We start from the raw sequence: 27,572 nt of genomic DNA on the forward strand, positions 1-27,572 counted from the left end.
CTTGATATTGACTCATGCAAACACCATCCGAAGGGGGATGCATCCTGGGGCATCTCGAGGCAAAACATGAATCTCACGGTGTGAACATACAGGGAGAAATGTGAGTGGAATCATAGATATATCTGATAAGCCTCCTCCTCCCACTGAGTATTTTATAACCTAGAGTTTAGTTTACTTAGAAAAAACACGGCTAAGAATTTTAACTAAGCGACTTTTAGGTTTTCCCAAAAGTAATATTTACCTTGGATAGTTGAACAACTTTTGATCATCATCCATTAATCTCTTTAATGGAGTCTTTGACCAAAACATCGCATGCTTGTTGAAAATCTATCTAATTCACCTTTCTAGGTAGGTTCCCAGGTAGGGGTGTTACGTTTCCTTCAACTTAAGAACCCCAGCCTAGCCAGAACCTGCCTTAGATAAAAGGTCCCTTATAGATAGATTTACAACAAATTTAATCTTTTATTCCAACCAATTTAATCCTATTAAACTGAATTTAAAAGATTAATCTAGGTTACTAAACTCTTTAGAACCATTTGAACTTAGGTTTATCTCAATCCAATTTTAAAACCCTTTTAAAAAAAACTTGAGTTAACCATAAGTCTGCATGCAACTCTAAGTTATTGATTTTAGGTTTAATTTTCTTTATAACACTTATAAATGGAAACAACCACAATGCGAAGCTAACACATGCAAGGCATTCGTAACACTTATAAACGGCCTAAGTGTCATGCTCAATGCATTGTCCATTCATTGCTACTTCTTTTATATAACACTTATACAAAACAAATATGAAACAAGTAAAACATGCTTCCATTCACCCCTAGACTATAACGCTTATAATAAAACGATGATGCATGATAATGCTTGATACATGCAAAATATAACTCTTATATTTCATGATGCATGCGCATGCTTTCAAGTAATTTCTTCATGCAAGATTATAACATTTATAATATATGATGCATGAATAATTGCACAACCTAAGGTGGTTTTTTAACTATATGACAAACACTTCGACATATAAGTACCATACATCACATGTATAAGCAATCAAAGTTGATGAACCGGGTAAAATTTCCCTTAAAACATAAAAGAAAAGCTAACTATTACAAAGACAAGGAGTCTCCGGTTCAAACAGGCGAACTGGGTCTTGAATCGCTCGGCAAAGCATCGCTTCTCCAACCATCCATCGTGTACTAAGCACCCCACGATCGTCTACACGATAAAACAAACTTTTTGCTCTATCGCTTACCAATGTTCCTAGAGTTAAACAATCACTTAGCATTACTATACGATCGTCTAGAAAAATCCAAACGATCGTTTAGTTATTACTACATGATCGCGTACTTTTACTAAGCGATGAAGCCTGAAGTACACGATCACTTAGCGCACTCCGCACAACGCCCGCCTTCCGCGATAGTCTAAGCGACTACGATACCACGAAGCACCATCGCCTAAGCGATTGCTTAGCTAACGTCTCTGTATCGCATATGCGCAATCGCATAGGTAGTAACTAAGCGATGAAGCTTGCTAACTAAACGATCGTCTAGCGCGCGCCTTCTACTAAACAACGAGTATCGCATGCTCCCATTATGATTGCCTACCTCCAGTGCCTACGCGATCGTGCAACCAACACCACACGATATGGTAAACGATTTACTCCATCGCTTAGCATTAGCTAAGCGATCGATTATAAAATACTATACGATCATCTAGAACAAAAAATCTAAATGATCGCTTAGTAAAATCCCTACGATAGTTACCTTGGGGCTACACGATCCGATCAACGCTTGATCTTCTTCCTCATTGAGAACTAACATCGTCATTGCGCCGAAGCTTTATCACGAACGACTTGACGAACTCGAACTTTTCGAATTACAGACTCGATGGCAAAGTTAATTTCGCCCAAAAATATAAGGGGCCCTTACAATTAACACTTTGTAATACCGAAAGCTTTAACAAAAAAAAGGCAGATTAAACCCGAAAACGTTCATCAATTTCGTACACAAAATGCAGAAAACTGTTAACCACAAATGCAGAAACCCACCCGTGACTGTAAAAAAACGTTTGATTCAGATTTTGTAATTTGGAATATTAAGAGAACCTAGCTCTGATACCAATTGAAGGAAATTATAATCGATGATTTTTGTGAGCAACGAGAAAGAGATTTATTCCAAATTACAATCATGAATCAACAATACATTTACAGTTACTTCAAAACAAAACGATTATACAATTATATAGAAAAATTATAGCATGAACAATACAGAAGAACAAAGATCAAACTCTATATGAACAATCGGCAGAAGCGTCTCCACGCTCTGATGCGCAACTCTGATTGAACAACAGTTACCAACGAGCGCTCGATCTACATGACCGCAACACTGCACGAACATAGCACGAACACTTCACGCTCGTCCTCAACGATCTCCTCGGTCACGAACTCCCCACAAACAGTACAAATACTACGCTCGTCCTTAGCCGACATGAACGACTCCAACAACACCATGAACGGCCTCCAAAAAAACCTCAATGGTGTCGAGTTGAGTCTGACACCACCAACAAGGCGACCTGGTATTCTCAGTGTGAGAATCCAGAGGGTGAGCTCTATTCGACTTGGTATGAGCAGACAAACCGGAGGAAACAACGAATCGCATACACGATTGGGCAAGTGGGAGAAGTTGGAGGACCTATCGTATAGATTGATGCCCAATCGGTTTATGATAAGTTATGCGAGTCGTTGCAAAAGCTATGCGATCATTAGCTCTATCGTTTAGCTTGGTTTGTCGCGTACGGACTCTACACGATCATGTACCTTGGGCCAGCGATCGTTTAGCAAAGCTATGCGATCCTTTAGTAAATACTGCATGATCGTTTAGGTCGCCCAGTCATCGTTTAGTAAATCTGTATTTACTTGACGACTTCCGTGAGTTTATTTTCGCCAGAGAGAAAACTCAAAATTCTTTTCAATCTTTTATAAAACTTTTTTTTTTTCAAAATAGGAAACCACTTCCTTTTAAACTCACGGTTACCATGATCCAATAATCACCTACTACTTTGGTTATTTAAAAGGAAAAGTATTAATTATCTAACAATTAACATTGTTATAAACATAAATGATAACCAACTTATCATACTATATTTATAATATATAGTTTAAATATTTCATCTCATGAAACATATAAACTATAGTTTTTTTCCTATTCCATGGTACTTAATGTAAATCTCATTTACATCAATCCTCCACTAGATGTATCTTATACATCATACCAATTATATCATATATAATCAAAATACCTTTTGTCAATTTGAACATTTCAAATCAACACCAAGAACTGATCCTCAATAGAATCCAAGCTACCAAGGGGACCTCATGGACCTGTAGATTCGAAGCTCCAACGGTACGTGAATAACTGACTAAACTTTTTAGTCACGGGATCTACCATCCATTAACTTCCAGGCACTCCACTAAAGACCGACAACTGAACTCTCCTCACTACAGATATATTATGTATCCATCTTAACCAATCAACAGTGTGACAGCCCTTCACAGATCACTCGTAAGTACAGTTGGGTCAATAACCGTTATGCCCCTGTAGTTACATCTGTCTCCTTAAGTACCACCGATTCCTTTAATGAACATAAATCATAGTCCTACTATGTAGAATTCATGAACTAAAACTAATGGAATAGCCAATTTTTTTTTCGTAATTGAAAACGATGGGTTATTGATATTTATAATAAATAGTATTTTAGTAAAGAATTACTGAGTCTTTTCTTCCAAAGATAAGTTGTGGTCACTATGTTCAAGCCCCGGAATCAGCCCTTAAGGGAGCAATCTCTCTACTTATCCCTGCTTCGGAAAAGAAGTGAATTCCATCTTGTGGATTGAGTTCCCAGCTCCCAAATCAGACAAGTCCCCAAAAAGGTAGGCATGTTGAGTTGGCAATCTGGTCATTCTCATCCATACTAATCAAAGGACCATCCTCAAAGACAGAAGTTCCCAAAATACTCAGGATTGAGGTCGTGTCACCTATGGTCGTTTAGGTGAGATGCAAGTCTCTAGTATCAACGGCATTATATACAGAGTCTAGTCTTCTCGTGGTCCATGTCTTATACAAACTCTTTGTATAGGACACCCCCGCTCCATGTCTCCACGCGAATGGTCAGGATCTACCATCTATAGTAGTTTACAACACTTGCAAACCTCTACAAAACGAGCCATATCTGTAGTGTCACCATGATTAGGTATCTACCTTAATCTTTATACTACAAACCAATTTAGGTTATCACTTAAGGCATAATCTACTTGTATATCACATATACATGCTTAAGTTCACATAAGATAACCAAGAAGTTTTGTTTATTGGATATGAGTAAATGCCAAAATTAAACAACACTTATTTTATTCATTGAACAGTGTGTATCTTTATAAAACAACGAGACTACGAGAGAATTAGGACACCAATCCCAACAATAAGTTCTTCAAAATCAAGTTCAGAGGTTTCATTTATGCTTCCTAAAATTCAAATTTGAAGGTTTCATCAAGGCTTGTTCAAATGCAAGCTCGGAGATTTTGCCGAAGCTTTCTTGATAAGCAAGTGTTAAAGATTCGTCAATGCTTCTTCAAGTTCAAATGAGAAGGATTCTCTGATGTTTCGTCGAGCTCAAGTTCGAAGGATTCGTCGACAGTCCATCTTCATACTCAAGTTCGGAGGCTTTATGATGCCATCTATATGCTTAATTCGCGAAGTCAAGCTTAACGTGAAAGGCGAAAAGTCAAGACCGATGCAGAAGGTGGAAAATCAAGTCCAATGCAAACTGGCATAAAGACAAGTTTGGTGTGACTTTACTTTATCAAGTCCAATCTGCCCGATTCTGCCTTATATGCGAGATCACATCCGGTCTACTTGGTTCCACCTCATATTGAGATCATATCTGGTCTGCTTGATTCCACCTCATATGCAAGATCAAGTCCGGTTTGCCTAGATCCACTCATATGCGAGATCAAGTCTGGTTTGCTAGGTTCTACCTCATATGCGAGATTAAGTCTGGGTTGTAATGTTCAACCTCATCTGCGAGATCAAGTCTGATTTGCTTGGTTGTGCCTCATACATGGGATCAAGTCCAGTCTGCCTCTCCCCCTTATATGTGAGATTAAGTTCGGTCTGCCTGACTCCACCTCATATGCGAGATTAAGTATAGTCTACCCAGCTCCGCTCCAAAGCTCGATGTCATATCCGCCTCATCTCGATGGCATATCTGCTTCATCTTCAAAGTCAAATCAAGAAGTGGCATAGTAAAGTTTTTTTGGCCTTTTCAGGGTCATCCCTATGTGAACCAAACCATGATATTATAGGGATCATGAAGTGATGCAATAGGGTTGTTTAGATCTTTCCGGGGTCATCCCTATGTTGATCAAATAGGATTGTTAGACATTTATGGGGTCATCCCTATGTTACTCAAAAAGTGACGATGTAGTAAAGTTGTTTAGACGTTTCTGGGGTCATCCCTATATTGATCAAATAGGGTTGTTAGACCTTTCCAGGGTCATCCCTATGTTGATCAAGAAGTGATGATGTAATAGGGTTGTTTGGACATTTCCTAGGTCATCCCTATGTTAATCGAGAAGTGATGTAATAGGGTTGTTTAGACCTTTCCATGGCCAGCCCTATGTTGATCAAATAGGGTTGTTAGATCTTTCTGGGGTCATCCCTATGTTGATCGAGAAGTGATGTAATAGGGTTGTATAGACCTTTCCAAGGTCATCCCTATGTTGATCAATAAGTGATGCAATAGGGTTGTTTAGACCTTTTCGAGGTCATCCCTATGTTGATCAAGAAGTGACGATATAATAGGGTTGTTTAGACCTTTCCGGAGTCATCCCTATGTGTGTTAAGGCAGTGGTCACGTATCGGGGCATTGCTGCAAAAAAAAAAAAAAGAGTTGGTGAGATAAATAAAAGCGAGATTTGGACATATTTGTGTGTCAACCCTATGTGTGTCAAAAGGGTGAGATAAATTAAATAAGGAGTCATCCCTATGTTTGTCAAGATTTTTTTTAATTTAGATTTTTCCCTCAATTTTATCTTCAAACGAGATTTGGACATATTTCAAATTTCATCCCCGAATTCAAATCATCAAAATTTGGCCTCCCATGCCCAAAGCCAAATTAAACTAAGGATAAAATCTCAAATCCATCTCAAATTAAAATTTGGCTATATTTCAAATTTTATCCAAAATTCAAATTACACACATTGTTATCCTCAAGCCAAATTAAATTAGAGATAAAATCTCAAATCTATCTCAAATTAAAATTTGACTATATTCCAAAATTTATCCAAAATTCAAATTACACACATTGTTATCCTCAAGTCAAATTAAATTAAGGATAGTCTCAAATTGATGTAAAATTCAAATTTAGGCATCTCCCAAAATTTATCTCAAATTCATACAAATTTAGGTTCTTATCCCTATTTCCAAATCAAATTGCAGGTAAAATCTAAAATTCCTTTCAAATTAAAATTTGGCTATATTTCAAATTTTATCTCAATTTTAAATCAAGTTTAGCTTTTGCCCTCAGTCTAAATCAAATTGGAGACAAAATCTCAAATTAAAATTTGGCTATATTCCAAATTTTATCCCAAATTTTAGTACTAAGTTTATATTTTGGCTAGCACATCAAATGGAGTTTAAATCAAGAGCAAATAACTTGTATTTTGATTCCAACATCTTCTTTTTCGAGATTCATCCACCAATGTATGTATGTGCATAAATCTCGAAAAAGGTTATTTGTGGAAGGAGAAATTTTGGACCAATTACAAATTGCCACATCATTCACTAATTTAAGGATGAAACTCAAATATTTGAACTTGGAACCAATTTGAAGTTGACATGTGTCTCTAAATTGAAGTTGACATGTGTCCCCAAATTGAAGTTGAAGACATAAATAATATCGCGTGTTTTCATCACAAGTTTCTCCAAAAATTTTGTGTTAATCTTGTGCGAACACATATTTTATTTTCTTTTTTTGTGCAAAATAAAAGTGGTTTGCTCTTGAAAACTTGAGATTGTATGAAGGGGCTTTTTGCACATATTTTCAAAACAAAATCACTTTATTTTTCTTTCTTTTGAATATAAAATGAAAAAACAATATCTTTAGTTGAGTTTCAAAAGAATTAAAAATCTTCTTTCGAGTGGGAACAAGCTGCAGACAACATAAACCCTTCCAAGACAGATACCAAACAGTGTTTCATAAACCAATGGGCAAAGTCACTATCAAAAGATATTCTATGTCACAACATTTTTATAACATAAAGAATTTGAGATGATACATATTCCTTATAACAGAGTTAATGTGGAGAATAAAATTTGAACAACTATTTGGCCACTAGGGAAAAAAAAATTCTATATCACACTAGAAGAAGAGATTGAACATTTCAATCAAATCAGAGCCATCCAAATTTAAGTTGTTTGGTTGGCTTTTGATCATCTCACTTTTTAACTCCATACTGTATGTTTCCCAATGAATGAAATGGTCTTGACTTTCTAATGAGTTGGCAATTTCTATTATCAAAAATGAATCCTCTCTGATTTATTACAAATAAATAAAAAGGATCTAATTCTAATGAATTAAAAAAAAGGGATCAAATTCCATTTCTTGAGCTACTTTTCAGACTCTACAGGGTTTTGGCATTATTCTTCTAAAAAGCAGCAAGGTGATGATGTCATCAATCTTCTGATATCTTCAATGACTTCTTGCAATTTTTTCAGGTTAGTAAAGAAAACCATAGAGACATTAGGTTCTGTGTATAGCAAAATTTTGCATTGCCCAAAAGGAAATTCCTTCTCATGACAATTATTCTCACACTTTTGACCATATTTAGGAAAAAATTCCATCTTACAACTGCATTGAACTCTGCCACTATTATTGCCATTACTTCACTTGCAATTCAGTTCTTTATTCCTTCTTCCCACTGTTACAAGATAAAAAAAAAAAAAAAAAAAATTATCACAAGCCTAAACATTTGCAGGTGAAATTTAGAATACTCACCCAATATAGTCATACAAGAAAACTATGTATTGGGTCATTACTTGAAGCATTATTCTTCAACAAGGAAAGAACAAGTCTAACCATACAGTTGAAATGAATGATACATACAAAACACAGATTGAACTGTAGGAAACGGAGGGTGCTAAAAGCTTTGTATAAAATGTATGTTTTATTTTGTCGACGAGTTGGAAAACAAAATTGGAAAAAAAAAAAAAACTAATGGAAATTCCTTTTTAATGTTGTTTCAAACTGAAGTAAAAGACTAAAGCATGAAGTTATGGAGTTATCATGTCAGCCTAGTTAGATCTCCTTTATTTAAAGAACTGATAAATGTAAAGCACATGAGCACAAGAATCCTGGAATCTACTTTTAGCTTACAGTGACAAGAATACCCCCACTTTCCTAAGTTAATCAGTTCCCGCTGTTACAAACTATTATCACAAGACTTATAATCAATATCTAACCATCACACGAGGGATTAGAAAAAGGTGATTCATAAAATGTATAACAAAATGGCTAGTTCGTAATCTTATTAAAAAAATCTCATACAGCATATCCAGTTTAATTATCAGTTAATACAATTAAAGTTTGGACTGGGTATTATAATATAACTGTAAATTCCTCTCCTATTATAAGATATCTACATAGACTTATTATCATCTATAAATAAGCGAGGTGAAGATCATTCTGGGCATTATTGGAACTTTTGAAGAGGCTTCCAATGAACAGTGGCTTAAAACCCGAGCTTTTATTGATTAATAAAGCAATCAAGAAAAGCAGAGGAAAGTGCTTTATTAACAAGGAATTTCTATAGACAATACGAAAAATTTTCAATCCTTCTTTCAGTGGTCACCATGATTTCGTTGTCTGATGTCTATCATGTTGTGGCAGCCACAGTCCCTCTGTATGTAGCCATGATGTTAGCTTACATCTCTGTAAAATGGTGGAAGTTCTTCACAGCGGAGCAATGTTCTGGAATAAACAAGTTTGTGGCAAAATTTTCAATCCCACTGTTATCCTTTCAAGTCATTTCAGACAACAACCTCTACAAAATGAACCTGCAACTGATATTGGCCGACTTCCTTCAGAAAATATTAGCTATTGTTCTGCTAGGAGCAATCACTAAAATCACCTCTCGGGGAGGCTTAAATTGGATTATCACTGGTCTCTCTCTGTCAACCATGCCAAATACTCTAATTCTTGGACTACCAGTATTGAAGGCTATGTACGGCAGTGAAGCAGATGTGCTTCTTGCCCAGATAGTTGTCTTACAGAGCATTCTTTGGTACAACATATTACTGTTTCTCTTTGAGTTCACTACCACCAAAGCAGCTTCTTTAGCTCCAGCATCAGAAGCCACAGGTAGGCATTGGAATTTGCTTTTTAAAAATAGTAACAAAGAGAATCAAATCAACTCAACTTTATAAGTCATTATATGCATAAGCTTAGGACTTCGCTAAACAAAAATGGTCATATTCATGCCAATGCCATGATCTTCAGTAACCATCCCAGTTTAAGTCTTCATGTATAACATTAGAACTTCCCTCAACAGAAATGGTTGTATTCATGCTATCAATCTCAATAACATTCCTTCATCCATGTAAGACCAAGAGTGGAAACCTCCTAAATTTTCTCTTGATTACTTTTCCTCATTTCCTAAATTTTTATTCTCTTCCTACATCCGTAGGTCATGAGTGCTATACTTAGGCTACTGTTTTTGGCAGAAAGAATACTCAACATAGTCTCACATGAATTCACATAACAAAAATGTGTAAGCTAATTTTGTCCAATTCATTAATTCTAATTATGTTGTTTGTCTTTTTGAAAAGCAGAAATTGATATAACTCAAGATGGACGAGCAAAAGAAGAAATTGAGGAGGCAAGAGATAGAAATGGGAGGAGTCTCAAAACCAGGTCCATTCTCTTAACAGTCGCTAGGAAGCTCATCATCAACCCCAATACTCATGCAACTATATTGGGTCTCATTTGGGCAAGCATACGATTCAGGTAAATTAGAGATGATAGATTTCACTTCAAAAAAAGTTAAAGATGTATTGGGATGAAACTAACATTATTTCAGGTGGGGAGTAAAACTGCCAGAAGTTATTGACAGATCAATAAACATTCTATCAACTGGAGGACTTGGTATGGCTATGTTCAGCTTAGGTATGAAACGAAAACATTACTAGAAGCTCCAACAAGTAAATGACGAGAAACGTAACTTCTAGTTGTCTGACTCTTACTTATTAGGTCTTTTCATGGGTTCGCGGACTAGCATTATAGCATGTGGTACAAAGATGACACTGGTGGCCATGGGAATGAAATTCTTAATGGGGCCTGCACTTATGGCAGCATGCTCACTCGCTCTAGGACTTAGGGGAAGATTGCTCAGAGTGGCAATTGTGCAGGTTGTTGTAATTTGCATTACTAAGTCCACATTCAGGACTAACAATTCTGTTTGACATGTTTGTTTCTTCTTTCTTCTTCTCATTGGTACAGGCAGCACTTCCTCAAGGAATTGTTCCATTTGTCTTTTCCAAAGAGTATAACATACATCCAGACGTTTTAAGCACAGGGTAACTATTGTAATTTTCATCTCCTATGTCAATTTTCAAACCGTCACTGATCATCTCTTGTATCTAGATGCACTCACACGAGAGAACTTTGCTTCATTTTAATTTCCAACATTACTCATAAAAAAAAATCGAAGAAACTTTACATGCCATGGCAACATTTGAGCAGTTTAAGGAGAAGCGCAAGTTATATAGCTAAACAACATAATGAAATGGTGTTTTCTTTTGGTTACAGGGTACTTTTGGGCTTGCTCATTGCATTGCCAGTAGCATTGGCCTACTATTACTTGCTGTCATTGTAAAGCCTCCATGCAGCCATGCCACCACAGGATACATGGTGCTGCCGTAACAAGAAATTTAGGACATTGACGCCAAACATCAGGAAAGACCACATGCAGAGATGAAGTTTTTGAGTTAAAATTTTTTTGCCATTTTCTTCCGAAATGGTATAGTGCTGATGATTTTATGAAACATGTAAATGTGTGTGCTAAAGATATCAACGAAGGATGATCATATGCAATAAACAAAATAGAAGGAACAATGCAATGCGTTAAATAGGAAACAGAGTGAACAGACCTTCGCTACTAATCTATCACCCAGAATTATCTGCATCCTCGTGTTTGTATAGTTCTACCCTCCATTGTTTGACTCTGTAATTTTTCAAATACCAGCCGGGCTATGAAAATTCTCCATAAGACAATCGGAAATTGCATGAAAGTTCATAGAAGAAAGTTTATTTTCTCCATCTATTCTTTTTACCTCGAGTTCTTCGTATTTATTATTCAAACATCAGATCGAACTATCTCCTATTCCAATCATAAATTCCTAATTCTATAAAACTTTCTGATACATATTAGGGTTAATGTCGACAGGACTGACAAATTAAGGATGATCAAACCAACAACGCGATATGATACTTCTTATCAGTGATTAAGTTCTCCCCAAATCCAAACTAGTGAGCTAATAATCTATTAGATTAGTTCAATTTCCAGCCGCAATTTGTATTAGAATTGAAAACATTCGATCCCGAGCAAGTGCAGAAACACCCTAGAATTACACTCACCTTCAAGTTTGACAGACATTTGGTTGACTGGCGCCTCTTTGATCGCATTAATTGACGCCATTAATCGAAGAGTGAGCTGAATTTTCAAGCCATGGTTTGGAAAATCAGTTTCTTTCCAAGAACAGGTAGTTTCTCAGGCTCACGAGTCACATGCAAGCATATCGCAGCTGAGTTGAAACATGGATTCTCTTTTTTTTTTTCTTTTTACACACCAAAAAAAAATCATTGTTTTTTATAATTTACTCCTGATAAATTAGTTTTTTTATTATTATTATTATTTACTCGTGACATAAATTAGTTTTTTTTATTATTTACTCTTTAATAAAATTAGTGGGAGAAATGGTAAAAATGGAATGAAGATAGAAATTACAACCTTTCTCTAATCTAAGGACAAATTTGATGGAATTGAATGTTATAATGATTATTGATAGGATATGATATCTTTAGGATCAAATGTCCAACTTTATTATTGATAGATATAGAAATAATCTATGGTCATCATTGCTTATAAATGTCTATAAGTGATGTATAGTAGAAATGTATATTGATTATGTATTACAAAAACAATTCATCGATAATATATTATCAAAATGATATATTAGTGGTATACAAAGAAGATTAATTTCATTGAAAAAAAATCTTAATAAAGAGTGCTATAAATTAAATTTAATTTAAAATTTATCATCGTTGAGTGAGAAACTGTGGTTGATCACAAATTGTCATGTCATTTTTTAATTAATTAAGAAATTAATCATTTTTAGCTAAATTGTAACAAATACACTTGAATTTTACCCTTTGTTTCAAAAACACCTTTATATTTCAAAGGTTGCAATAACACCCTCAACTTTTTATGGATGTTTCAAAGCTACTCTTAGAGTAGAAATCTTTTAGAATTCAAACATAAATTGAAACTTAAAACTAAGTGGCAGTAACCTAAAGCAATGTGGTGACCTAAATTTTCATTCTAGGTCATTGCTACATTATTTCATATTTCAATTTCCATCCAAAATTTTACATAATCTCTACTTCAAGGGGCATTTTTTAATATTTACGAAAGTTTAAGATTAATATTGCAACTTTTGAAAGTATATGGGTGTTTTTTAAATAAATAACAAGTTCAAGGGTATTTCTTATAATTTAACTCATTCTTGATTTTGGTACCGATTAGAAGGTTTTTTTTTAATATAACAAGGGTAAGGGGAGTGTGAGGTTTTTTTTAATATATCAATTAGAAAGTATATGGAGTCAACAAGTCATATTAATTATGAAGGAGTGTAAGTTCTCAAATAAAATTTGGGAAGTTTTCCTCCCAAAATGTAAGTTTGAATGGTGTGGGCAAGTTTAACTGGTTCTTGTTGGATTACTGGACTGTTTGATATCATTGTGTTAATGTGAGAAGTTAAACTATGCACTGGTCATTTTCTGAAGCTTATGGAACTACATAATTGATATATTGTTCCAAGAATGGTGTGAATAACTTTCTCTATCTAAAGAGTTTGATTGATATCTATCTCCTGGATGTTAGTAGCGTTACAGGTAGTCGTTTGATGGGAGATAATGATAGTCCTGTTGTTGTCCGTACGTGTAGTCTTTATATCCTTTTGTGTTAGGTTCTACCGAGTATGAGTTGTTAGAAGCTAATTGTTGATGCAGTCTAGTTCAATGGAACGTGGTTTTCGACAAGCTTGGGTGGATTGTTCGAGATCAAATGGGTAAAGTAATTAGGGATGGGTGTAAGTTTATCAAAATGGGGCAGATATCAGTTTGTTGGAAATTGAGGCCGTATTGGAGGGGCTGTCTATTGTTCAAAAAATATGAATGGCTATTTGAAGTAAAATTAAAAATTAGAAAGCTATTAAACCTAAATTTGAAAACTTAAATACTTATTAAATATTTTTTAAAATTCATATACTAAATAGAAAGTTGATGAATTTTAACTTGTAGTTTAATCGTATATTTATCTAAGTTATTATTTATAGATATATATCTTAAATTTTTTCAAATATAGAAAAATAAATCAAAATATTTATAAATAATAACAAAATTTCACTGTTTATCTACGATAGATTGTGATAGACGATTTTCTTTGTCTTAGTCCACTGCAGTCTACGACATATAAACTATGATATTTTACTATTCCTGTGTGTGTTTAGTCTATCAACGGATAAACTATGATATTTTGCTATTATGTATAGAGATGTTCATTTAACTTGTGGGGGCCACCACAAACGGGGCGGGGAGTCCCCGATTAGACTGGGAATGGGGAGGGAACGAAGAAGATTTTTTCCCCATTGATTAAACGAGGACAGGGACGGGGATTACATTCCTTAGTCCCGACCCTGACCCCATCCCGATTCTCCGCCCCACTCTGACGAATATATATATTCAACTAACTAACATATGACATATATATAACACATATGTATCATACATATAGTACTATATATATATATATATACCCGAGACAATGATGTGTTCTTTGCCCCTGTGGGGATGGAGCAACAGAAGTTTTGAGAATTCAAGAGAAGGTCATGGCGAGATGAGTCGTTTATCATTACGATAGGTGTCAAGTGGAAGTACAATGATGTATGCAACTGAGGTATCCTAACAGACCGGTAGACTTGAACCTTATTCCTACATGACTCGATCAATTCAATTAGGCACTCGCCATCTATTTTCATTGTTCAACTCTTTGACAACAGGAAAAAATCATTGTTCCAACTCTTTGACAATATGAAAAAACCAAAAAAAGCTCTGCCCTCCCTCTGAAAACTAATGTTACATCAACAATTACTTATTTTTTATTTTTCATCTCAACCTTTTCATGCTTTAATACATTTTTAAGATATGTATCTTTCATGACCATGAATGTTATAATGTTTAAGTTGAAGGTTAGGCTTGTAATATTTAAAATTTAGTAATTATGAGATTAAATTTCTATGTATATCTTTGCACATAAAATATTATTGTCTTTATTAGAAAAATTTATAAATTTTTCTTTGAAAAGAATACATTGGAAATGACTCATTTGACTAATAAATTTTATTTAAGGTTGAGAACGTTTTTTTAAAAATAATACCTGCGAATTCTATGTCGGGAATTTCAGGAAAATGGGGATTGAAATAGAAGGCGGGGATGGGGACGGGAAAATATACATTTGTGTAAATATTACCACGTTTTTTAAAAATAACACCGAAAGTATAAATATCATTCGAATTAATAATTTCGACAATTATTTTTTTTTTTCAAAATGAAAAAACTCAACGGCCGTATATGCTATGGGATGCCTTTTATTCTCGGATCCAACGGTCAGAAAATAACGGGCAAAAAAGTATTAAAAAAAGAAAGAAAAAAAGAAAAGAAAGAAAAAGAAAAGAAAAAAAGGGGCTGGAATTAGAGAAATTAGGGTTTTGAAGGTGTATATGAGAGCCACCGAATCGTCCACTCATTTCCAGCTGCCTTGGGGAAGAGGACTATCGTTTCCCTTTCAGGATTTTCATTTCATTCTTCTTTTGAATCTTTTCATTTTCCATTACAAATCATGGGAAAGGGTCCTGGTCTCTACTCTGATATCGGCAAGAGAGCTAGAGGTTCTTCATTTCTTCGTTCCCTTGTTTCCCCTTCTAATATGGCTTTGAATCTTTTACTTTCGTTGATTTTTCCTTAAATCTTCTGGTATTTTGTTTTTTTCCTTGTGCAGATCTTCTCTACAAAGACTACCAGAGCGACCACAAGTTCACCATCACCACCTACTCCCCCACTGGAGTTGTGAGTTCCTCTTGCCACTCTCTTGACTTTCTAGATCTGTTTTGGGGTCCTACTTTCACTTCACTGGTTGATATAATTTCCATTGGTGAATGAATCGTAAAGAACACAAAAGAAAGACAAAAAAGAAATGAAAATAAGCTTCTTACTTATTAATTACTGACTTTCTTTTTATCCTTTAACGGATTGCAATTATTATTTTATTTTTGTTGTTATTTATTGATTATTATGAAGGTAGTATCGGAACTTGTTACAGGCTGATCTCATATGTTTATAATTTGGGATGACTTTTTAATTCTTTGCGCAATGGATATAGGGGTTTTCTTTTATTTCAATGGTCATTGACAAATGGACTCGCATTATCACTCTGTTTATGAAGTATATTTGTTTTCTTTTCAACTCAATAAGCTCCCTGTAGAAGAAGCTGTACCTGCCTTAGTGTCTGGGATGTGTTAGAGCCTGCAAGATGAATGGTTATTTTGTATTTATGAACTAAACATATTGCATGCGTGGGTTATTATCGACAGTGATTCACGATTCTTTTAAACCAAATGTTTGTTTGTTTAAAAATCAGTTTAATCTTCCATAAACCAGTTCGTGGTCAATATCAGACTTGTGGTTGCTTACTGGATATTTCTACTTGGTATTTTGAAAGAAACATATACAATGCTTTTCCTCTGTTATTATTAGCTTTTGCTTATTCATTAATTATATCTTTCTATCTGCAGGTTATTACATCTTCAGGAACGAAGAAGGGTGACTTGTTTCTTGCTGATGTTAATACTCAGCTGAAGAACAAAAATATCACAACTGATATCAAAGTTGACACAAGCTCCAATGTAAAAACCTTTTTTTCTTGTACTTTCTGTTTTATTGTTTCCCTCTGCTTAAAATTTAAGTTTCATACTTGCCCTCCCCCATTCTTTCTCTCGCTCTCCATCTCTCTCCATTACTTATATCCTGGAAGTTCTAAAATTTATATCCCTTTTAATTCCATGGATTTTTTCCATTAGCAAGTCAAGAAATTAAAAGATTTACTTGGTGTAGTATCATTGTTGTTTCATGTTCATATTTGAGTACAGGGGTGGAGCCAGAAATTTTCTTGGGGAGGGAAAGGTTTTACAAGCTAACCTTTTATGAACTAATCATTTCAAGTTGAAAATTAGAGAAACTATAAAGTCTGAACTATTTTGAATTTACTAAGATTGGACAACTGCCCCCTTCCTTCTTCACTCTTGTTTGAATATCTAGGATTTTCATCTGATTATGGGACAGGGACACTATGCAGTTGAAGGAAATCCTTTGAGAAAGTCTGAATACACTATAGAAAGATAATGTGAATTGTTCACAATCAAGGATCATGTGAATATGTATGGGTGGCATTTTGAACAATAAAGAGTTTATGATTAAAATATTAACATGGAATATTTGAAGCGAGTGTTTTTCAGGCTAACATGCTTCCTTATGGTAAAACTAGATTCCATTGGCTAGTCAATCCCTTTGTGCTTTTATCGAATAGAATAAGCATTCTGCACTGATTGGTCCATTTTGTTGTGGAAAGCAGCAAACTGCCTATCATTGTATCTCGTCATCAACTGACAGTCTGAGAAAAGCTATGCTGCTTCTCTACTGCGTTTTGAGGCAGTTAATTGGATTTAGTAACAATTTTTTTTTAGACTGTAAGCTATGGGCCCCTGCTGTAATTCCTCCCACCCCCATCCACCCACATGCACATATAATGATGAAATTTGAAATTCTAAATGAAGGTTTGTGTATGCCATTTTTAATCATTGGTATTTGGTGAAAAAGTTGTATGTTCCTTCTGATTCTTTATACCGTATTTCTTTTGGTGCCATTATTGTGACTTCCGTTCTGAACTTTGTAGCTTGTCACAACTATCACTGTGGATGAACCTGCTCCTGGATTGAAGGCAATATTTAGTTTCAAAGTCCCTGATCAAAGGTCTGGCAAGGTGAGTGATGGAATAATCTGTTTTCAGTCTCAGGATATTGTGTTCTTTTATTTTTATTTTTACTTTCTATGGAGCTATGCATTTTCTTTTTACTTTTTGTCCTGACCAACATGTTAAAATAGTTATAAAACAGGTAGATAGAATCAGCCTAACTGATTTCTGTTTTTGTCAAGTAGGTGGAACTGCAATATCTCCATGATTATGCAGGAATCAGCACGAGTATTGGGTTGACAGCCAATCCTATTGTCAACTTTTCTGGTGTTGTTGGATCGAATCTTCTTGCCCTTGGTACCGATCTTTCATTTGACACCAAAACTGGAAACTTCACCAAAGTCAATGCTGGACTGAGCTTTGCCAACGCAGACCTAATTGCTTCTCTGACCTTGTAAGTCTTTTAGTCGACTCTTCTTTTACGTTTATAATGTGTGATTTTTGCTCCTTTTTGGTACTATTAAGAGGAATAATTATGTCCAGGAATGACAAGGGTGATACGTTGAGTGCATCCTACTACCATACAGTGAACCCTTTGACTAGCACTGCTGTTGGTGCAGAGGTTGCTCATAGCTTTTCCTCGAATGAGAATACCATCACGGTTGGCACCCAACATGCACTTGATCCACTGACCTCGGTGAAGGCTCGGGTGAACAACTTTGGCAAGGCAAGCGCTCTTATCCAGCACGAGTGGCGTCCAAAATCATTTTTCACAGTATCTGGAGAGGTAGACACGAAAGCGATTGAGAAGAGCGCAAAAGTTGGACTAGCTTTGGCCCTGAAGCCATGATAGGAAGTTTTACTGGCTAGTCGCTATGGCTGGAAGAATTAAGGGCAGGGCTTCACATAGCCGGACTTGTTTGTTCAGACTATGAGATGTGTTGATGCCAGCTCTTCGCTAGTTGTTTTGGGTTGTCGAAATAAATGTTAGGATGATGGTGTCATTAGACAAACCTATTTGGTTGGTGTTAACCACCCCCCCTTTTTGCACTCTGATCAGTCCGTTTTCAGACTGAGGCCGATGAAACTTGTTGAGGAGATATACCATTGTCCATTGAGATATTGTTCCTATTTTCTTTCCTCTTTTTTCTCCACCCCCCATCCTCCAAAGGAAAAAAAAAAAAGGAGAAAGGATTATGTTGCTGGCCCCAGTTCGTACTCTACCTTATGTGTTATCGTCGTCAGAGAGCTCACATCCAGCATGCCCCTTGTGGTATTTGATTATATTTTTAACTACATTTTTATGAAAAAAATTCAACAGAAATAGACCATTTTTCCGGAAAATTAATTGTTTTTTTTCTTTTGGGATCAGACCATGGCAGACAATCTGAGTATTTGCGCATATTTTAATAGGGGTTGGGAATAATTTCTGGTCCATTTTTCTTGATTTTCATGGTTTTTTTAGTACTACAGAGGAGCAGGGAAAAAAAAATTGAAGATAAAAAGGAAATCAAAGTGAATGGCAGAATTCGTCCATGGAGGATGGTCTTCAAGCCACACAATAAAATATGTGGGCATGGAAATACTTGTACTTCATTCACATATCTAGTCATCTATGTCATCCTAACCAGGAGATTTTGGAATCACTTTCATCTCAAAGAGGAGATACTAGCCTCAAAAGCTCTAGATATATGGTGCATTAAGCATAATGACAACCACAAGAGCTCTAGATTTACTATATTTTTTTTGGTGATAATATAGGTTTTTGATCTTGTCTGAAGTTATTTGGTTGAGAGAAATCCAAATTTTTTGTGGTTTAGGGCTAGGTCCAAAAATGGTTTTTTTTTTTTTTTCCTTTTTGTTTATTTATTTATTTCCTGTGATTTTTTCTTTTAAGCTTCGACTAATTTTAGTACAAGTTGAAGTGGGGTGTTGAAGAGAAATTTTAAAATAGTAATATTGTGAATAATTATAGACATTATTGTAACCTACTTCACCAATTTCACCAATTTCAAATTAGGGGGCCAAACACCCTCTAAATTTTTACGCAGCATCCCTTCCGGGATGATTTTCACCGGTGGATTGTTCCTAGTCTTGATCCTGGTTGAGATGGATCAGGAAAAAGAGATATACAATTACAAATTTTCATTTTCCCAATCATGATTTCCACCGGGATAATGTGAAGTTTTTTCCCGATTGTTATCATGGAAGGGATGAATTGAAAAAAAAAAATATGTATAAAGATATATATTTCTGATTTGTTAATAAATGTGCTAATTCAAAGTCTTATTCATGTTGGGCTTTACAAACTAAAATGGATAACACCACATAAATCTTAGGGATTTTTACCTAAAAAAACTATCTTGAGGCCCTATATTTAAAAAATGTGTTTAAATTTGAATTTTTTCTAGAAAGACTTTTAATATTATTTTTGGATAAATTTACCATTTTTTATTATTTCATTTCCCTATTTATATATATATTTATCTATTTTCAAATCTTTCCTAATGATAAGAGAGAAAATACATTTATTATGATTTTCCCCCCTTTTTCGATTGTAGAGATAAAATGCATATGATATATTTTTTTTCCATTTTTATTTGGAGAAAGAAAATGACATTTAATATGATTTTATTTTCCATTTTATTTTTCATGTTGATTTTTGTTATTACGTGAAATATCTCATTGTTTGTTTACTTGTACATGTATTATATTCCATTGTTTATTTGACATATCAATTTATTGAAGTTTTTTTTTTACTAATTAATGGTTATTTAAGTATACCTTAGAATATTTTGATGGATTCATGATTATTTTAAATATACTTTAGAACATTTTGTTAGGTAGTTGAAAATATTCTAACAAATATATGAAATATATTACTATATATATATATATATCATAAATTTCATTTACACCAGAATATATATATCATAATACAATAAGTCTAAATAAAAAAAACCACTCATTTATATCAAATAAACGAATATATATACCATAGTATATATCAAATTTCCTACAAAAGCTAAAAAAGTACATATATACCATAGAATATATAAAAAATAGAAAAGAATAAAGTCCATCTTTCTCTTTTTCTTCTTCAGCCATGGTTGCCACGGATCTCTCTCTCCATCGTCGTTGATCGGATTTGCTCGCTCCGCCATGCCGTCAACCGAATCTCCTCACATCGCCGGGAGGAGAAAAGAGAGGGAGGGGGAAGGAGAAAAGGGAGGGAAGAGGAGGAAATGAGTGTGATATATACTATGGGAGAGAGTATATTATTTCTATTGATTTCTCAATTACACAAATATTAGAGTCTAATTTTCCAAAAAAAATTCAATTATGTTCAACTTTTCTATTGATTTCTCAATTACACAAATATTAGAGTCTAATTTTAAAAAAAAGAAACTCAAAGAACACTTGATTGACGTGCAAATATTAATTAAACAATTTTTCTTAAGATCTTTCCATTAAAACCAAAAATCAAAACCCACCCACCCAAAAATCAAATCCCACACTCTCAGACTCTCTCTCTATCCCTCGTTAATCAATCACCTGCCCGTCCACCAACGTCCATAGCAGTGACAGGCGGTGCACGAGAGGAGGACGACGGACGGCGGGCGGTACACAACTCGAATTGATGACGAATGGCTGCACGAAGCGGACGATGGTTGGCGTGGCGGCGGCGCAACTCGGACGACGAACGGCGGCCCGCAATTCGGACGACTCGGATTGTCGACAAACAACGATGCGCGAGGAGGATGACAGCTGGCATGGTGAATGGTCGAACCAAGGATGGCTGGCCGGCGAACGGTCAAACCAAGGAGCAGAAACGGTGGCAATGGCTTCACGAGGAAGAAGAGATCAAGATGGGGAGGGTTATGTACACACAATCCCTTTTCCTCTTTTATTTCTTTAGACTCTCTCTATATATACTGATTCGTTTATACGATATATGATATATACACATTTATATATATATATATATAATGTTGAAATTGAGTATATTTGTGACTTATATAGGTATATATATCTGTTTATTTGAAAATTATGAAATGTATATTGTGATATATACTTTGATTTATGTTGAACATTGAGTCGATCTATGATATATATCACTACAAGAAATTTAATTTTTCCTGACAAACGAAACCATCGAAAAACCTTTTTCGATGGCATTTTGACCGTCGACATTATCGTCGGAAAAGTCTTATCAGAAAAACTTTTTAGGACCTAAAAAATCCTCTTCGTCGAGAAAAAAAATTTCACAATGAAATAAGGATGAAGGATTTATGTCGACGCTGAAAGGAACGGTTAGCAGAAGATATTTCTCCCGATGGTGAAAATTGTTTTTCATCGTTGAGATAAGTACACTTCTGTCAGTGGTTCCTTTTAGTGTCAGGAGATGGTTACTTATTCCAATGCTCAATTGACGATTTGACCGTTGGGAAAGATTATCTTTCCCAATGCGAACTATTTTTGGTGTTGAGAAAAGTTAACTACTTTTGCCGATTATGACCTATTTTAGCGTTGGGAAAAGGTAAAAAAATTCATGCATTACAGTTTTTCTGATGCTTATACCATCGAGATTATATATTTAGGTGTTGAGAATAACTTTTTTCTTTATTTACTAAATATTAAATTTATTTTTTTTAGAAATATCATACCTTTTTGAATCTTACAAATATTAAATAAACTAAAATAAAAAGTGATAAAATTAATTAGATGTCTACAACATTAAATAATATTCATAAAATATGTTTGAATCTTACAAGTTTGTGAAATAAACAATTACTAATAAGATTCGTCTTAAATATTACATAATAATCATAAATTCTTAACCCAGAAATAACATTACATAATATCCACAAAATACTTATAAATACAATTCTACAACCTAGCTTCGCTTGTCGGGAGATGCATCTTCAACATAAATCTTGAAATACCTATAAAATACAAATTTAAATAGTTTTGTGATCAATATACCATATACCTATCTCAAAATGAATATTAAACTTAAAACTCAACTTAAGAATATTAATAAATTGAAACAAACCTAACTCATATTTACACATTTCAATCTCAAACTCAATATAGAACTTAAAACTCAACCTAAAGAACATTAACAAATTGAAGCAATTTAACTCAACATCCAAAACAAACAATTTAACTTGACATCCAAAATAAATTAATTAAGTCAACATACAAAACAAACCAACTTGAACTTCATATCCAAAAATACAACATGCCTTGCATTTCATTAGTACTATTCCTCAACTCAACACTTCACCGTGCGACATACATTTCCCCAATGGAAAGCTGAACCATCGACAAGAACCACTTAGTCTATAAGAAAGAAGAGAAGGCTTCTCAAATCAAATTGTTTCTAATTATTGAGCTCAAATTGGAACCATCCACGTACCTTTACCAAGCTTTTTAAAAATTCCGATGCCTCCCCTCTATCATCGGGATAGGGATTTTTCTCCCGGTGCCTACATCATAGTATCTGAAGAGGCCTAACATTTTTTTCCACCTCTTTTATGTCGACGGTCTAGGAAACAGCGTCGAGAATATCTCTTTTTCCCAACGCCATTAAAACTATCATCGGGATATCTTATTTCTTTTTCGACGCCAGAAAAATGGTCGGGGAAATATAGGTTTTCCCTATGTTTTTTTTTTTTGCTTTAAAAAATATTTGTTGGGAAAAACTAAATTTTTTGTAGTATACTATGGTATAACCAATAAAAAAATTTAGTTAAACAATATATAACTTAATTTGTATATTGTATTCTTTATATAAAAAATTTCAAATAGTACATTTCAAATATACAAACAAATCTTAATATACTCATATATTGGTTAAAATATTTTCAAACACCTAAGTGTTCTAAAATATATTTAAAAATAACCATGGATCCATCGGAAGAACAAAAAAATGAAAATGAAAAAAAAAATTATGAAATGTATGATATATACTGTGATATAAATGAAATCTACAATATATACTACGATTTATGAACATTGAGTTAATTTTTTGATTTGTATATTATAGTATATTTCAAACACTTAACACACAATATTTTCAAGTTGGCGCTCTGGCCACTCGCACCCAAGCAAATCAAAGGACCGCCCTGTTACCTATGATCATCCTAGTGAAGTGAAGTCTCTGTCATGAGCAGGTTATATGACGAGACGTTAACACTTCGTGGTTAGGTCTTATACATACTCTTTGTATAGAACGCCCCCACTCGCACATCCCCACATGAATGATCAGAACAGACATCTGTAGCAAATCACAACACTTGTAACTTGTTCTACAACGCAGGTCGCATCCGTAGCATTACCGGGATAAGATTTTCCTCCTATATCCATATACTACAAATCATTTTGGCTATCACTTAAGACATGATCCACTTGTATGTCTTTATCATGATCCACTTGTATGTCTCTACATACATGTTTAAGTTACATAATGACAACCAAAGATTTTAAGTTTATTGGTTTGTGGTAAAGCAAATAAAACATACAAATGTGCAAAGTCAAGAAGTGAAGTAAATATCATATATTATACATCACAAACATTGGTACAAATTGTTTACAAACTACAGGACACGAGACTTCAGGGCATCAACCCCAACAAAAACAAGCTTAACGAAAAAATCCCGAGCTAATGACATGACATAAGTTTTCTCATGAAAGGTGTCACTTAGAGCAATGGATGAGTGACACATGGTGGACTTTTGATCTTTGGATTGTTTTAAAAAGAAAATGAATTTAAAAGGAAAATGAATTTAATATTATTTAATGTTTGTGTCTAATGGCTAGTTTTGGACACATAGTGACCATGTGCTTTTTGTTGGGTTTTAAAAGAAATGATTTAAAAATGATATATATTATTATATTATTTTTTGTTTGTGTCTAATGGCTAGTTGGGTTCAAAATCTTGATTTTTCTTTTCCAAGATCCAATGACCCTAATTAAATGTGGTTTTCAACGATTTTTTTTAACACATCTTCTTCTCTAAATTAACATAGCCACCATTGTTGCTCTCTCTCCAAGCTTCAATTTTCTTCTTTTCATCTTCTTCTTGATAGAGATATTTTATGTTGTGGTGATTGATTCATTAAATGCTACAACTTATAAATTCACTCTATTGAGAGAGTTGTAATTGTGCCATTTATTTTTCAAACATTTTGTAAGGGTTGCTTTTGATCCTAAAAAAAGAATTGTTGCAACGGTTTGATTCTGAACGGTGGAAAAGATCGGATTCATTCTTGCTCCCGAAAAAAGAACGTTGTAGCAGTTTGACTTTAAGCCGTGGAAAGAGTCAAGTTCGTGATGACATACCAAAGAGGAACTTGGGAAGTGGATGTAGGCCGGTTGTGCCAAACCACTATAAAATTCTTAGTGTCAATTTCTTTATCTCTCTCCTCTTTAATTTTGCAATTAATTTGTTATTATATTTTATTGTTTGAAATTAATTGTATTTTTTGTTCTTGAAATTAATTGTTCATGTTGGATTATTTTAATTGGTTGTTCTTGAATTTTTACATCCATTATCAATCTTGTCATGAGAACTAATTTGGGTACTTTAAAGTAGTATTATTAACTTTTCGATTATTTTGAGTGAATTATTTTGCATGAAATTGTTTGTTTAAATTACTTGTTAGCAAAAAAGTCGTTAATTTATTTAATTGGGCCCACATTAGTAAAAAGTCTTCATTAAGTTAAATAAATTTATTCACCCCTCTAAGGTTGCCATACCGATCCTACAGTTGGTATCGGAGCCAAGTTGCTATTCGACATAAATTATTTTTAAAATATTATTAATATTTTGAAAAGCTTAATTGCTAGAGCTATGACAACTTTAAATGATGATTCTATTGATAGATCCCCATATTTTGATGGAAATAGAAATTATGATGCGTGGAAAAATAAAATGAAAACATTTATGCTTGCTATGAATTTTAACATTTTGTATGTTTGTGAGCATGATTGTCTAGATTGCCATTGAATAATGAGTTGCTTACTTTTAATGCTAAAGCTATTGTGTATTGGATAGAAAAATATGTGATACAATTTTGTATTTTGATTATACATATGACATTTGGAACTTCCTTGATAAAATGTATAATGTACAAAATTCTTTTTGTACTACTAATGATTTATTTACTGTGAAAGAGAATTATAATTCTCAAAATCAACAAAAAAATCCGTGAAGTGAAAGAGAAAAAATGTGATGGAGCTCTCTTATGCTTAATCATTCATTCCGAATGGTGAAAGTAACAAAGATGAGGTAACTCAAAAACCCCAAACTTATGATGAATTATATGATGCTTTTGAAGATATGCAATATAATTTAGATAAGTTGACTCTAAATATTTGAAATTATCTAAGAAGCATAAAATATTGATTATTGAGAACAAAAGTTTGATGGATGAAAGTGCTTGTTTGAAAAATAGAGCTAATGATATGTTGTTGCATAATGAAGTTGACGAGTGTTGTAATGAGAAAAATGCATTGAATGATAAAATTAAGTTTTTTGAAAAAGAGAACGATAAACTCAAATCTTTATCATGTGGTTTGAAAATTGAATTGAATGATTTTAGAGATGAAAATGAGAAAATTAGATCTCGTTCTTAGAGTTGAAAGATGAAATTGCTAGCTTGAAAGATAAAATTCTTATTTTAGAAAAGAGCAATACATTTCTAGAAAAAGATAAATTTTCTCTTGTTGATAAAATTAAGTTTTTTGAATGTGACAATCATGAGAAAATGATCTTTTGTATGTGCTTAAAGAAAAAGAATAACTTGCTACTAAAGAGCTTGAACTTGCAAAAGAGTCCCTTAAGAAATTAACTATTGGGGTACAAAAATTAGGTAAAGGTAAATCTTCTAATAATAAAAAGGGGTTAAGCTATATGAATAAAAATTGTTCCCATGCTAAAACTACTAGACATGAAAAGGCTAGAGATATTTATGTGAATTCAAAATTTGTATCTGTCATTTTTGTGGAGTTAAAAGGTCATATTAGACCAAATTGTTTTAAATTGAAAAATGCTCTTAACAAGAATTTGTTGAATAAAAATAAGGTGCAAAATAAATTTGTGCAAAAGAAATTTTTGCCTAATGTTGTATGTTATTATTGTGAAAAAGTTGATCATAAATATCAAACTTGATATTTACCTAAAATGAATACTAATAATGTTGGAAATAATTTAAAATGGATTTCAAAGTCTTTGCTCACTAACAATGGAGGATCCAAGAAATGGGTATCAAAATTTTTTTGTTGATCTTTCTTTCTAGGTGTGATTTCAAGAAGCAATTGGTTGTTTGGACTCCAAAGTAAAAATTATTTCAAATTGGAGCAACTAAAAAACTTGTTTGAATCCAACAAAGGAAAATAGCTTATTTGGTAATCTTTATTTTTTTCTGAGATAATTATTCTTTTTGTAATTATATCTCTTGAATAGTTTTGGAAAGTTTAATTTTTCTATCTTTAATTATATTGTATATAGAATTCAATGCCCATGAGAAATGATTGAATATCTATCTATATTGTTTATTATTGGACTTTTTGGTCAATTAGATGTTTGCTTTATCCTTGTATTTTTTTTTTTTTTGAAAATATTGAGGAAACGGATGTTGAGTTCGGCAAAAAAAATAAAATAAAATAAAATAAATCTTTGTTTTGATGATTAATATATGTTGATTATCCTACGAATGAAATTGATTAGTGTTTTTATTAAATGCCTTTTGAGCATGAATGAAATATGTTCTTGATGCATAATTAACGCATGTATAATTTCAATTCACTTGAACACAAAAAAACATATTCAATAACAACATGCATTCATTTTTCTTATTACCTCTCCCCATTTTGAAATCAATCAAAAAAGGATAATTATGAAAATAACATAATGACATGAGTTTTTTTTTTTTTTTTTTTTAAAAAAACATGAATACACAATTTTGCATATTTCTTCTCCTATCAACATGCCTTCTAAAAAGAAACATAACAAACATGTAAATTCAAGAGGCATCATAAAGAATCAACCAAACTTATGCTAATTCTATTTTGACCAATTTCACAAATTTCTCTCCTTTTTGAAATCAATTGAACACTCCCCTTAATAAGCGACAAGAATACATTTATCACATAATTCAACTTGAGGGTATATATATCAAATAAATTTTCAAGGCAAATTTTTACT

The 27,572-nt window shown here is 33.6% G+C and overlaps 2 protein-coding genes and 1 long non-coding RNA gene across 4 annotated transcripts; 2 read left to right on the forward strand and 1 right to left on the reverse strand.

Moving 5' to 3' along the window:
• The first annotated feature begins 8,046 nt into the window (after positions 1-8,046).
• On the forward strand, positions 8,047-11,373 carry LOC120090973 (auxin efflux carrier component 8). The gene is made up of 6 exons (XM_039048715.1): positions 8,047-9,417; positions 9,888-10,062; positions 10,136-10,221; positions 10,306-10,463; positions 10,555-10,631; positions 10,864-11,373. Exons 1-6 carry the CDS (start codon positions 8,910-8,912, stop codon positions 10,928-10,930), a joined length of 1,071 nt encoding a protein of 356 aa, XP_038904643.1. The 5' UTR covers positions 8,047-8,909; the 3' UTR covers positions 10,931-11,373.
• Positions 10,724-11,895, reverse strand: LOC120090974. 2 transcript variants are annotated; one of them, XR_005485625.1, is made up of 3 exons: positions 11,692-11,895; positions 11,205-11,278; positions 10,724-10,968 (listed from the first exon to the last, which is right to left on the reverse strand). It is a non-coding gene; the product is annotated as an uncharacterized LOC120090974 (long non-coding RNA). The 2 variants fall into 2 exon arrangements; XR_005485624.1 differs by having other exon boundaries at positions 10,724-11,278; positions 11,692-11,894.
• Positions 11,896-15,084: 3,189 nt separating this feature from the next.
• LOC120091240 (mitochondrial outer membrane protein porin of 34 kDa) lies at positions 15,085-18,703 on the forward strand. Its single transcript, XM_039049180.1, has 6 exons — positions 15,085-15,281; positions 15,392-15,459; positions 16,185-16,295; positions 17,342-17,428; positions 17,605-17,813; positions 17,903-18,703. Exons 1-6 carry the CDS (start codon positions 15,233-15,235, stop codon positions 18,207-18,209), a joined length of 831 nt encoding a protein of 276 aa, XP_038905108.1. The 5' UTR covers positions 15,085-15,232; the 3' UTR covers positions 18,210-18,703.
• The last annotated feature ends 8,869 nt before the right edge of the window (positions 18,704-27,572 follow it).

The sequence above is a fragment of the Benincasa hispida genome, chromosome 11, assembly GCF_009727055.1.
Source record: "Benincasa hispida cultivar B227 chromosome 11, ASM972705v1, whole genome shotgun sequence".
NCBI classification, from domain to species: domain Eukaryota; kingdom Viridiplantae; phylum Streptophyta; class Magnoliopsida; order Cucurbitales; family Cucurbitaceae; genus Benincasa; species Benincasa hispida.